At 36.6% G+C, this 14,414-nt stretch overlaps 1 protein-coding gene across 1 annotated transcript; it reads left to right on the top strand.

Moving 5' to 3' along the window:
• The first annotated feature begins 241 nt into the window (after window positions 1-241).
• On the top strand, window positions 242-10,174 carry LOC147500370 (pantoate--beta-alanine ligase-like). The gene is made up of 4 exons (XM_086562033.1): window positions 242-1,077; window positions 1,493-1,606; window positions 2,275-2,406; window positions 9,768-10,174. Exons 1-4 carry the CDS (start codon window positions 490-492, stop codon window positions 9,882-9,884), a joined length of 951 nt encoding a protein of 316 aa, XP_086418159.1. The 5' UTR covers window positions 242-489; the 3' UTR covers window positions 9,885-10,174.
• Window positions 10,175-14,414: the final 4,240 nt, after the last annotated feature.

Raw genomic sequence — 14,414 nt, 5'->3', positions numbered from 1 at the left:
TCCCTCCATTTTAAGTAATTTACAAAAAACTATCTCACCTCAGTGAAATTAGAATTAGCTTTCATATTATTTAAAATAATTTAGAAAATCTCTTTCACGTCACTAAAATTATAATCAATTTCTCTTAAAAATTTTATATTACTTTTTAAGATGTTAGAGCGACAAGTTTAAAGATTTGAAAAAAATCGATGCGTAGCACGGTTGGCATACTTGTTTGTAAAAGATGGCGGGGTCATTTTTCATGGCTAGTAGAAAGTTGGGTTAATTGTTTCTAAAACGACTTCCAAGAGCATGTAATCACAGACCTCAACAACTTCCAAGTTCCAACTCATCCTTCCCACCTCTTCTCCAAATCTAGCTTTTCTGACACAATCTTAAAATTTGTCAAAAAAAGGAGCCCGAATCTAACACAACACCATCGAGTACCATACCAAAAAAAAAAAAAAAAAAAATCCAAAACAGAATATTTTTTTTTTTTACTTTTTCTCCATGGCAACAGGACTAGAGATTATCACAGAAAAGGACAAAATGAGAAAATGGTCAAGGTCTATGAGAGCTAAAGGTAAAACTATAGGCCTAGTTCCTACAATGGGTTACCTTCATGAAGGTCATATTTCTCTTATTAAAGAAGCTCAAAAGCATAGTGATGTCATTGTAGTATCTATTTATGTAAACCCAGGTCAGTTTTCTCCTTCTGAAGATCTCTCTACATACCCTTCTGATTTTCAAGGTGATTTAGATAAACTTAAGGCATTACCTGTTAATGTTGTATTTCATCCTTATAATTTATATGATTATGGAAATAGTGATATTGAGTCAAAAAACAATGACCCCAAGAGTAATGATGGTAGTGGAGGTGGTGGTAATGATGTGGTGTCATGTGTAGAAGATAGCAAGTTGGGGCATGAGACATGGGTAAGAGTTGAAAGATTGGAAAAGGGTATGTGTGGAAAGAGTAGACCTGTTTTCTTTAAAGGGGTTGCTACCATTGTTACCAAATTGTTTAACATTGTGGAACCTGATGTCGCTATTTTCGGGAAGAAGGATTATCAGCAATGGCGGATTATTTGTCGAATGGTACGTTTTTTTTTGTAGACATTTTACTTGGTTTTTGTTACTTAGAAAATTTGTTATACCTGTACCAGAATGTGGTATATGTTTTGATGGAATTGTACTTTCTTCTCCTAATAAAGTTGTATTGGTTAAAATTTATAGATATTTAACTTGAAACAACTGGAGATACAATACATAATGCTGCATTTTTAATATGTTGATAATGCTTATCGTAGGTATACTCTTTTTGTTTATATGTTGCAGTGTATTATTCACAGATTATACAGATTGTGGATTATTCATTAGTGTGTCGACGTGAATTAAGATTGTTTATTCCGAACTTGAGTTCCAACTCCAAATCAGACTTCAGAGTAATGTAGGTCACATATTAATATCCCTAAGCAATTTGTTAATAAAATTTATGATTTTGTATCCTCAGGTTCGGGATCTCGATTTTGCAGTAACCATCATTGGTTCTGAAATAGTGCGTGAGGCTGACGGTCTTGCAATGAGTTCACGCAATGTGCGTCTTTTACCAGAAGAGCGGAACAAGGTTTGTTTAGTGCTATGCTATATCTCCATGTTTGTTTTTCATTCTAAATCTTTCACGGTATCATTGCCCCTAGTAGTTTGCTTGTTTTATTTAACTGAATGCAAATGTGGCAGAGTTTCTCGCTTTCAATTTCATTATCTTTTTAACTCCAAACAACTTGTTTTTACTTGTCTACTTGCTAATATTTGTTCAAACTGATTGCTTGCATGTAATTTATTTTCTGTCTTCCTGCTTTTCATATAATTGTAATCCCCTCTAAATGAGAAGCCAAAACTGGATGAATTCCTCACATCCTAAACCTCTGGATGTGGACAAGGATAAAGATACTTCTGATACTTGAATACTGCGCACAAAATAGTGGGATTTTAGTGAGGAAATGGAAAAGTAAGAGTATATGAAAGAGAGAAAAGAAAAGGTATATGTAGTTTAGGAAATGTACTGAAGTCCGACAAGATATTGAAAAATGGGATGGTTGCAGCCCAGAACCATTTAATTTCAGTATTGCATCCAAATATGTTGGATTACCTGGGTACCATCACATTGCCTTTCTCTTGGCGCCTGTTTCTTAGTTTTCTTAAATCATGTTATATATATATTTTATTTTATTTTTTTTGCTTTTTTTGTGCGCGTAGAAAACATTCTGAAAACCTGTGGCTTCTTGTATGCAGGCCCTATCCATTAACAGATCGCTGTCTAGAGCTAAATTGACTGCGCAAAATGGTCAAATTTCTTGCAGAGACTTGAGAGATTTAGTCACCCAAGCAATTCTTGAAGCTGGTGGTAAAATTGATTATGCTGAGGTAATCCTGAAACCTCTTTCTTGTCCATGTTTGGTTCTGCTCTTTATTATCCTGCTATGGTTTTGTTATTATTGAGGTTGTCGGGTCTTTAGATGTGGTCCAGTTTTAGTATGTAGAGCTCTGAGGATATTTTAGTATTTCTACATTGAAATTTCCCGTTATAGTTAAAAGTTCGGATAAGGTTCCCGTTATAGTTAAATTTCCCGTTATATTGGTGGGAAAACTTGCTCTACGAGCAGGTTTGTCCAGCCCTGTCCAGCCAAATCCTTCTTCTCCGACTAAATCCAACTATGGATTCGGCTTTGACTAGTTCAGGTAATCAAGAAAAACCTATCTTTTGTCCATGGGGATTCCTCGATGAAAATGATCGAGCTAGCCTTCAAGTAGTAACAGAAACTGCTCAACAAATTGCTCAAGATACAACGCAGCAAGGGATCTCGAGAGAACCACTACAACCACAACGTGCTGGTAATGACAAGAATTCCTATGCAAATGCAGTAAAGCCAAAGTATGGACGGCATATCGAAACATCTTCACTACCAACTCCTGGTAAACAAGGTGAATACCCAACTATTGCACTTATTGATGATGAAATCGAAAAAGGCTTGCAATATTGTAAGTTTTCGTTGGTTGGGCGCTTAGATCTGAGGCAAGTGAAACCTGACAGAGTGAAAGAGGTAGTCTCACAACTTTGGAACCCAACGGAGGAATGGCAGATGACACTGCTTGGAAGGGGTTATATTATGTTTAGATTCTCTGCTGAAACAGACTACCTGAAGGTATGGGATCAAGGAACTTGGGTGGTCGACAAACATGTTCTTAGACTCAGTAAATGGTCTCCAAACTTCTCTACTGAAAAAGAGAAGCAATTGCATGCTTTGGTGTGGGTACGCTTCCCTGGATTGAGTATGGAGTACTGGGAAGTTCGTAATATTCTAGCCATGGGTAAAGCAGTTGGTAGGCCTATTCATGTGGATCAAACAACAGCAAAACGGGAACTTGGATACTTTGCTAGCGTCCTGGTGGATATCGACTTAGCGGAGAAGATTCCTGAGTAAATATGGGTTGAATCAAAGAAGTTTAATGTTGGTTTTTGGCAAACAGTTGACTTGGGAAGAACACCAAAGTTTTGCAATCACTGCAAATCAGTTGGTCACTTAGTGGCAGAGTGCTATGCTCTAAAAGATGATTTAGCTACCAACAAAGACAAAGAGCAAATGAGTACTGAGAATATAGAGAAGCCATCAAATGTAGAAACAATGTCAAAAAATCAGAAGAAAAGGTGGAAAAAGAAAAACAAAGATGGTGCTGGAACTGCGGATACGAACAATGCGATGAATGAAGCCCAAGACCCTAATAATGAACAAGTGGGGAAGGAGCAAGATAACAACCCAGAATCTGACATAACTTATGCTGCTGATGAAGGGGTAATAGAAATAATTGATGCGGACAACACACAGGGAAATCAAGAACCAATGAATGTTGATAACAATGAGCAAGACCTGGCTGTAGTAGCAGTTGTTTCTGCTGATGGGAACACTGAAGCACCCTGTCAAAGCTCTTTTGCTGTGCTAGATACTGAGCTGGTGGCTGCTGCTCAGTTGGAAGTGATTGATGTAGGAGACAACCATCTAGAAATTTACCATGATGCACAAGTGGAGACAGTTTCAGTTCTACTAGAGAGTGAAACAGATGGCATTGAAAGGGACTCACTAACAGATGTAGTGCGAGCACTAGGTGCAACTGACTCTGTGGTGGACCACTAGGTGCAACTGACTCTGTGGTGGACCACATTGAGGTGACTGAAAACCTTCCAGTTACTAAGGATCCTCTAATGGTTAGTAACCTTTTTCAGAGTTTAATTCGTGATGACGCAGTATTGGAGTCCCCCCCCCCCCTCATTCACCTGTGGATAGAGAGGTGGTGTTGGTGACTACTAGGATGGCAGAGAATGCATCTGTCTCAGCTAACCAGAAGCCACAGACGACCAAGTACAAAGCACAACCTATCTCTCCACCTGGTACTAGGTCAAGAGTGCAGGTTCAGAACAAACCCCACCCCTCCAATTAATGAAGATCATCTTTTGGAATGTGAGAGGTATTAGTAAAGATAGTACTATTTCAAGAATTAAAGGCTTTCTGCAAAAATTTAATCCTGAAGTTCTTTGTATAGCTGAACCTAAGGTGAGACCCTGTAGTGATACAGTCTTGACTTTAGGTCTTGTTGCTTTAGATTACCAGTTTTTCCATAATGACACAAGTCTCAGAAAAGGGAACTTATGGGTTTTGTGGCGAAGAGGGATCAATGTAAGCCTGATACAATGCGTCTCCCCAGCAAGTATCGGTGCTAGTAGAAGATTGTGTGGTGACTGCAGTCCATGCAGCTAGCTTAATGGTGAATAGAAGAATACTTTGGAGTGAACTTGAGACTTTCAAGCCTGATTCACCTTGGTTGGTGATTGGGGATTTCAATGCAGTCTTGCAGAATGATGAGAAAAAAGGTGGTCTTCCTCCGAGAAGAACTGCTACTGCAGATTTTTTGAATTGGTTTAACACCTGTGAGTTGCAGCAAAGTGATCATGTGGGTTTGAATTATACATGGTGTAATAATCAGCATGGACATAATAGAATACTTGCTAGATTGGATAGAGCTTTCTACAATCAAGCATGGATTCAGAAGTTTGAAGGGTGGAGATACAAAGTAGGTACAAGGGAAGGTTCAGATCATGCCCCCTTGCTGGGGGCTGTGGTACACATTCCTAAGCCCTACAATGTACCTTTTAGATTCAATCAAGCCTGGACTGAACATCGGGACTTCATGAGAATCAGTTGGCCTCATTATGTTGAGGGTACCCCCATCTTCAGATTTAGTAAGAAACTAAAAATGATGAAAGAGGCTCTTAAGACGTGGAATGTTAATGTTTTTGGTGATATTGAGCAGGGGGGTTATTAAGGCTCGTGCACTTTTAGAACTAGCTCAAGCTGATGTGGATTCCGACCCTTAAATGAACTGTATGTAACTGAAATGGAAGAAAAAGAGGAGAGCTTGTTGCAAGCTATGAAGACAAAGAGCTCTTTTTGGAAGATGAAAAGCAAGGTATCTTGGTTAAATGATAATGAGAAAAATTCTGCCTACTTTCACAAGATTTGCCAAATCAAACAAACAAAGTCCTTTATCATGGAGTTAAAGACAGAAAATGATGTATTGCTGCAAAGACAAGAAGATATTTCTCAGTATATTATACAATATTATGCCGAGAAATTCAGTTTTAAAGAGGTCGACATGGATGCTGAACTCCTCAATTTAATTCCAAATAAAGTAACCGATGCAGGTAATAATATGCTCAGTGCAGTTCCCTCGGACGCAGAAATTTTGTTAGCAGTAACAGAGATGAATGCTGCTAGTTCACCAGGCCCTGATGGGTATAATGGCCACTTTTATGTTAAGTGTTGGGATTTGGTCAAGAGAGATGTGAATTCAGCAGTCAAATCTTTCTTTAGGGAAGGAATAATTCCAAATGGGGCTAATGCAAGCTTCATCACACTGGTGCCAAAGGATAAAAGTGCAAGTAAGTTGTCCCAGTACAGACCTATTTGTATGAGCAATTTTCTCATTAAAATATTCTCAAAAATCATGCAGCAAAGACTCAATACTATTATCGAGGACTTGGTGTCAAAGGAGCAAAGTGGTTTCATTAAAGGCAGATATTCTCAAGCCAGTATTGGTTTCGCGTTGGAAATGGTGAATGAATTGGATACAAAGAGATATGGAGGCAGCATCGCGATCAAAGTCGATATTACCCAGGCTTATGATACCATGAGCTGGAATTTCTTATTTGAGGTGTTGAAGAGGTTTGGGTTCTCAGATCACTGGAACAAGCTTGTTCATGCACTCCTAAGCTCAGCTAGACTCTCGATTTTGCTCAATGGAGGCCCTATAGGCTATATTACACCCGAGAAAGGCTTGAGGCAGGGTGATCCTTTATCACCACTCCTTTTTGCCCAGGCTGAAGATACTCTCAGTAGAGGGCTTATTACTTTGAGGGTAACAGGGTTAACTAAATCTTTAACTGTTGTCAAAGGCATGGCCAGTCCCACCCATCTTCTATATGTTGATGATGTGATCATTTTTAACAAAGGGGATGCAAGGAGTGTGAGAAACATTGTGGACTTATTGGAGAGATACCAAGCATCTTCTGGGCAGTCAGTGAACAGGAACAAGAGCAGAATGTTTGTCCGAGGCATGAGTATGGATAGAAGACAGAACTTACAGCAAATCCTAGGTATTCAAGTGGGTGTTTTTCCTGAAAAATATCTGGGGGTGCCTTTGATTAAGGGCAGGGTAACTAGAGCAGTCTTGACTCCATTACTTGATAGGATTAAGAAGAGAATTACATGTTGGAGGGGGAAGTTACTTTCTTTTCAAGGAAGAAGAGTTCTCATCAATTCTGTTCTCTCGAGCATCCCAGTTTACAGTATGGGCATTTACAAATGGCCAAGTAGCATAATTAAAGAGGCAGAATGCATTATGAGAAATTTCTTGTGGACTGGCAACCTTGCCACAAAGAAACTTGTTACAGTGTCATGGGACAAAGTTTGTAAACTACAAGAAGAAGGAGGTCTCGAAATTAGAAGACTTAAAGAACTAAACATGGCTCTTTTAATGAAGCTGACATGGCACATACTTTACAAAGAGGATGACTATGCTAAATTCATGAAGCTAAAATTTTTTACTAGAGATGGAGAGCTCATTGATTATTATACTAAATCCACAATCTGAATTCCGGTGTTAAATGGGTGTTGCACCGGTGACTAGTAATTCTCGGTGGCTTCTTGGTATGGGGACGGGGGTTGATTTATGGAAAGATGTGTGGATTGGAGAGCGATCAATCAAACAAAAGCTCCAAATTTGTTGCCACAACATTTAAAGGGTGTAGGTCCAAAGTTAGTCACATTATCATTAATCGGTGAATGGCCAATCCCCTTTAATTTTGGCGGCAATTAATGTTATATCTTGAGGTATAATATGAATCAACTATCTACCATTGCAGGAGAGGACCATGGTATTTGGAAGCCAGATATGAAAGGGATTTTCTCCATCAAGTCTGCTTTTGAGACCATTAGAAAGAAAAATGCAACTACATGGTGGAGCAAAAAAGTGTGGTGCGAATGGATTCATCCAAAGATAGCGGGTAAGTGTGGTGCAAATGGATTCATCCAAAGATAGCGGGTACTGGCTGGAAACTGGTGAGAAATTGTGTCGCTACTGATGAAGGGCTGAAAAAGAGAGGGTTTAGAATTGCTTCAAGGTGTTATAGGGGTTGTGAGGTATCCAAGACATTACAACATATATTGTGGGAATGCAAGGACTCTAAACTCTTGTGGGAATGGACGGTAAGTCAGTTTGGTTTTAATACATCTTTCAACAACATGCCAGATGCTCTTAGAGTGAATAGAGGGCATAGTCCTCTTATCAAGCAACTGTGGGAGGCAGCAGTATTAGTTGGTATGGTGATTAATTGGAAGCAGAGAAATAAATGGCTTTTTTAGGGCAAGAAAATCACTCTAACCCAATACAAATGTCAGATAAGAAGTCATATTCAGAACTCTTTTTGGATGACTACTGGTTACATGAATAGAGAAGTTCATAATTCTTAGATTCTTAAGAAATGGGGGTTACCGGATAAGCTTGGAAGGGCGCCAATATTCAAGGACTGTAAATGGTATCCCCCGGATGGGGATGTTATTAAAATGAATGTGGATGGTGCTTCTCAAGGAAACCCAGGCCCCTCAGGCTATAGAGTTGTGTTTAGGGATAGTAGGTGTCGCTTTGTTGCTGTGGTATGCAAACACATAGACTTTGCCACAAATTATATAGCTGGATGCTTCGCTATACTTGAAGGTGTAGAATATGCGGTTCAAAGGAATTGGAAGAAGTTATGGGTTGAATTGGATTCGGCGGCTACAGTCCATGCTTTTGGGAGCTCACAACTTCCATGGGGGATGAAGCAAAGATGGGATAAATGTAAGGAGAAGCTAGAGTACTGCAAGATAACGCCTACATGGAGGGAATGCAACTTCTCCAGAGATAAAGTGGCCAAATATGCAGACATACTGCACAAAGGAACAACTAGTTTTTATGTAAAACCACCATGGATTACCACATGGGAGGTTCCAGAACAAGTTTACTTTAGATTTGACTAAAAATCATAGTAGTGCTAATTTTATTCTGGACTATAAGAAGATACATGTACTTTCTCCTCTCTTCTGTTTTTACTCTCATCAATACAATATTTGCTTACTTAGAAAAAAAATATTATTGAGGTTGTTGCCAATATAAAATTAATGAGAACAATTAAAATTAAAAAGAATTACAGGGATCAAAAGTTCAAGTCCTTAGGATCTAAATCTGCTGCCATATTTGATGTCCTAGAATAACATAAAATTGGAGAACGATTTTTACTTGGATAGTTGGATTTACATAAGTCTGTGAGAATTTAATGAGGGGTGAAGAACTGGTTATAAATGAGTACAAAGTAATGTTTTTATAGATAGTTCTTTGTTTTATAGAAAGCAAGTTGTCCGAGCTTTTTCTTTTTCCCCTAAAGTAAAGAGAATGTGCGCAGAATTAGCTTTGTAAGATATCTATATCTTAATATTAAAGCTCCTACAAGGGGTATTTTTCGATCTCTATTAAAATTCAACGTCATCTCCTATTAAAACGGGAATTTCTCTCCTATATGAAAAACGGGAATCCATAACGGGAATTCCTCTCCTATTAAAACAAATTCGAACACTTCTAATTAAAATGGGAATCATTCTCCTATTAAAATGTGAATTCCTCCTCTATATGTTGAAAAGGGAAAATCTAGCATATCTAATTAAAACGAGAATTATTCTCCTATTAAAACAAAATCTTTCTCTCAATTGAAAAAATGGGTTTTTAAAACTTAATTAAAACTTCATTTAAAACAATTTGTTAGAAAATAAAACGGGTTAGCGACTAAAATAGTTGTCAAAAGAGTATGTGCGTATGCACGGGCCTACAAGCTAGTAATAAATGTATAGGAAACAAGCGACTTACATATCTTCTGGAGTTCTGCGAGAGACGGCTGCGCTATGTTTTGAACAGGTGTGATAATTCCTTGCGTATATTGTAATAATCAAACTCATACCTACGTTCCCCATCATTGTTTACAGATGGAACTCCTATTTACTTTGTGAATAACCAAGATAATTGTGGAGACCTCGTGATCTTAACTCTTCCCCTACAGTTACTGGGGAAAAAATATTAAAGTTATTGCTTTCTTTGTGGATATATTTAAAAAACTGCCTTCTATAAGATGTTAAGTTATTGTGCAGATTGTGGACCAGGAGAATCTGGAAGCAGTCGAAGAGATCAAAAGTCCTGTTGTATTTTGTGTTGCTGCTTGGTTCGGCAAAGTTAGACTTCTTGACAATGTGGAAATCGATGTATGACATTAAAATATAAAGCAAGCAAAACTCCATACTGTACTTGAGGAGTCCCCTAACCCTTACTTTTGGCGTCACACCAATTTATAATCATCCAGTATGTTTAAGAGTTACGACTAGAGGTGTTTCTGTATTTATGGCAAAATTATACCCAGAAAAGTAAACAATGCTCAGTTTGTAATCCGTAAGGAAAGGAACATTATGAATAATCGAAAACATATAGGACATATACAAATAGACTGGAAAGCGTAATTTATTGGCGTTCAAAGATTAATAACCACAAAATTATTTGAGAAGACTACTTTGTCAAATAAATATTGTGCCACTATATACTAAGTTTCTACTGATTAAAAACTAGTTCTAGCATGTATCTCTCCCGGCTTGGGTATCCAATACGCCTTGACTCCTGGCTCTTCAAGTCATAACAGAACAAATCGTCACCATGATGTATGAGAATAAGGTTTTAAGTTTAATCTTTTTTCTTTCTTTCTATTTTCCATAATAAGTTTTAAGTTTAATCTCCCCGATCACCATGATGTATGACTCAGGGATGTCCAAACGGGTACCCGGCCCAAACCTGATTTTTTGGGTTTTGAACGGGTATCGGGTTATCTGAATCCGGACTGGTTGTCAGTGGGTCGGGTTCGGAGTCGAGTATTTTGTTGAGAAGTGTAACCAAATCCTATTCTAACCCTATATTTTGGGTACCCATTGGGCTCAGGTTCGGGTACGATAAAACCCGGTATAAATGAAGAAAAAAGACAATAAAAAACCTCATTTGAAATATATATTTACATTTTATTCCTTCTTCGGCTATCCACCAATCCTTCAAACAAAATAAAACTTCTAATGAATTTAGAAGTAATTTTTACCTATACTCAGACATAATTCTTTCATATGTTTTAAAAATAGATGAACTCGGAAGAAACTATAGATACATGATCACATGCAATTACTGAAAAAATTAGAAATCTCGATATAAATTTTTCCATAATCCAATATATTAAATAACTCATCATTGTAAATATGAATGAGATCATAATCTAAATATTTATCTAACTCATTCTTTTATATGAATTTAGTAGTATGCAATTGAAACCGGATTTGGGGTTCGGTTTTGGTTCGGGTTCGGGTTCGGTTTTGAGTTTTTTAGCCTTTTTAATGGATTTCGGACTAAATTATCGGGTCGGGCTAGGATCGGTTCGGGTTTAGAGAGTGTGACCAAACCCTACCATATGTATTTCGGTTTGGGTTTGGGTTCGGGTTTTGTCGGGTTCAGACAGAGTTCGGTACGGGTTTTTTGTTCGGGTTTTAGGTGGGTTTCGGGCAAGATGGACATCTTTATGTATGAGAACAAAAAAGCCCCGCTTGCAAACAAACCCACAAAACCTCCCTATTTTCAAAAACAATCAACTAAAACAGAAAATTGACTTAAATACCCCCGTCATCTTCACCTACCTTTTATTATTTGGTCGGAAAACTTCACCGAAAAAAAAAAACATACAGTTTTAAATATGCTGGAAACATCTCATTTTTTAGATCCGAGACACCGATTTCATTTTCCGAAACACAACAAAAAAAAATGGTTCTAAAAAAAGATATAAACCATAACTCATCAAATAAACTATAATTCATCAAACAATTGCAGATTTTTTTTTCAAATGATTTTGCAAATTAAGAGACATATCTAAGAGTTGCTTTTCCAATAAGCAAAAAAGACTTGCGTTTTATGCAAAAATAACTTTTCGTAGTAGAATATGTATGAAAAATATATTTACATAGAAAATTTTCGTATGCTAAAATAAATTTGCATAGTAGAATACCTATGAAAAATTATATTTACATAAAAATTATATTTACAAATAAAATTTTTGTATGCAAAAATAAATTTGCATAGTAGGATACCTATGAAAAATTATATTTACATAGAAAAATTTTGTATGAAAAAATAAATTTGCATATAATAGAATATCTATGAAATATTTATTTACATGTGAAAAAATATATTTACATAGTAGAATGTCAATGCAAAAGTAAATTTGCATAGTAGAATGTCTATGTAAAAGAAAATTTGTACACAAAAATTTCCATTTTAACACATAAAATAGAGCACCAAAATTTGGGAAACAAATAAACGAAATGTAGAAGAAGATAACCAATTGAAGAATATGCGTTCACACATTCAACTACAAATTAAATCAAATATCCTCTCTTGCATATCCTCTCTTGCATGCAGATCAAAGTTGATCTCTAACCAAAGCTATCAAAACTAATTTTATTTCAGGTGGAATCAAAGAGGATTAGAGGAGTGAAATCAAAGAGATTCTATCTAGTTTCCTCAAAAGGATATTTTTGTAAACAAAAAACGAAATCTTTATATATATATAATAGCAGTCCCTTTTAGAGCAATATGAGGCTATCCACGTCATCAGGGGGATTACGAGAAATGTGGAGAAAAAAACTGCCGAATAAAAAAAAAATAGAAGTAAAAAACTCTTTGATGGGTTAACTAAACCCCTTCAGATGCAGACCTCTCTCTCTCTCTCTCCTCCCATCACATCTATCTCCCTCACAATACTAAATACCCCATCTCTTACTCTTCCAAAATCTAACAAATCAAAACTTCTTGATCTATTTTAAACCCACTACTTTAAACCCCACCCGGAACTCTATATCTGAAATCAAGATGCTTAGAAAGTGAAGGTGAAGTAGATTTCAAAGAAAAATAGGAACGATTAATCGAGTCATTCTTACTTAAACAGAAAAAATCATGGCATCCTTTATCTTACAAATGTTAGACCTACAAATGTTGAGGAGGCAAGAAGCAAGGGCATCTTTGTGAATGTCGTTCGGTTGGTGGCGGTGGAAATCAAAAAGAGTAGTGGTTCTAAGGATGGTGGAGATAAAGATTCATCCTAAGGGCTTAAATTGGAGAATGGAATATCCAATGGGCATGAAAGCAGAGTTGAATATCATGTGAATTGTGAATCAAAGAAAAAAATGGAAATGGGAGTTCTGAAGCTGGGGTTTCGAGCAAGTCTCTTCTTATTTAATTGAGAATTCTTATTCAAATTATAGGCTAACACTGTATCTTTGGTAAAGAGCTTGAAGCAATTGAAGAGCTCGGTCTACACTGTGGAGAGGAGAAAGCCTCTTCGATAGGGCGATATACCTATTTAACCGCTTCTACTACCTCATTCCTCGTCCTTCCTCAAGCATCACTTGTCGGTGGGAAGATTTGCATCTTCTCACCATGATGGAGGCTCCATCACAGGTGCGTCTTCTTCTTCTTTTGTCAAGATCTTTTTTATTTTATTTTATTTTGTGTATTCTGTCATCTAGAGCTATACATCTCGAAAAATTGATTATAGGTACGATTTATTTGTTTATTTAATTTTTTAAATTGTTAATTTTCCTTCGGGTGCGGACAAAGGTCTGTAAATTACAATTTCGAGCAAGTCTCTTCTTATTTAATTGAGAATTCTTATTCAAATTTCAGATATAACGTTTTCACATAGCTCTTGCCTCAAATATTTAAAATTGGTATTACGAAAAAAAAAAAGATAAAAACAAGGAAGTTTAACTCGACTCCACAAAACCCATCTTTCTTCTTCACGTAGAAAACCCAAATGACAGAGGTTTGCACAACTAACTCTAAAACCGGTCCTTTTCTCACGGCCTCTCTCTATCTCAAGTAGTGCAAACCTTTCCTCTGTTTATCAAAAAAGAAAAAACCTTTCCTTTAAAGCCTCTCCCATCCAAAGATTAATCCACCTTTCTTTTTTCTTCTTCGAATTTTCTGGATACTTCTCAATTTCATTGTCAAAAATGTTTCACTACTAACTCAAATCTATCACTAAATCAAAGATCAAGTTTTTGAGTTTGACTACTTACTCAAAACTTATTAGCTAAAAGAACATACCCATTAATTAGCTATTTCCCAGACTGAAATAGGACGATTTCGTAATACAAAAGATGCAAACTGAGAATGAAGAAATAAAAGTGATTGATTGTTAGTTGGATTCTCACTCCACTAGGTAAGCGTTCTCCACGAATACCTTATTTTACTACATTTTTCTTCTCATGTGAATTGCCATAGCTTCAAATTTAATTGTTTCCTCTTAAATTACTATTATTATTAGGAGTTGTGCGGAAGTGATTTGTGTTACTATTATTGATTTAAATTCTTTGTTTTTTTTTAGTTAAATTTAATTACAATGCTCTTGCAGTTACGTTTCTGATATATGGCAAACGATGATTTTTCCTTATGAGATAATTGAGAAGATACTCTCAAGGTTACCGGTCAAGTCTATTCTGCGATTCAGGTGCGTATCAAAATCATGGTGTTCTTGACGATCCCCTGCTATTTGTCTATCAATTAACTTTTGAACAGTCAGGAGAATCAGGTAACTCTTTTCACTACTCAGAGTCAGTTAAATCTGCACAAAACTAAATCTGTACAAAACTTTGTTTCTGAACAACAAATAACTGCTTACCTATCTAGAATACAAAGGGGTGGTAATATTCAACATTTTG

This window comes from Coptis chinensis, chromosome 5, assembly GCF_015680905.1.
Source record: "Coptis chinensis isolate HL-2020 chromosome 5, ASM1568090v1, whole genome shotgun sequence".
Classification (NCBI taxonomy): Eukaryota; Viridiplantae; Streptophyta; class Magnoliopsida; order Ranunculales; family Ranunculaceae; genus Coptis; species Coptis chinensis.
This window is presented reverse-complemented; position numbering and strand designations above follow the sequence as displayed.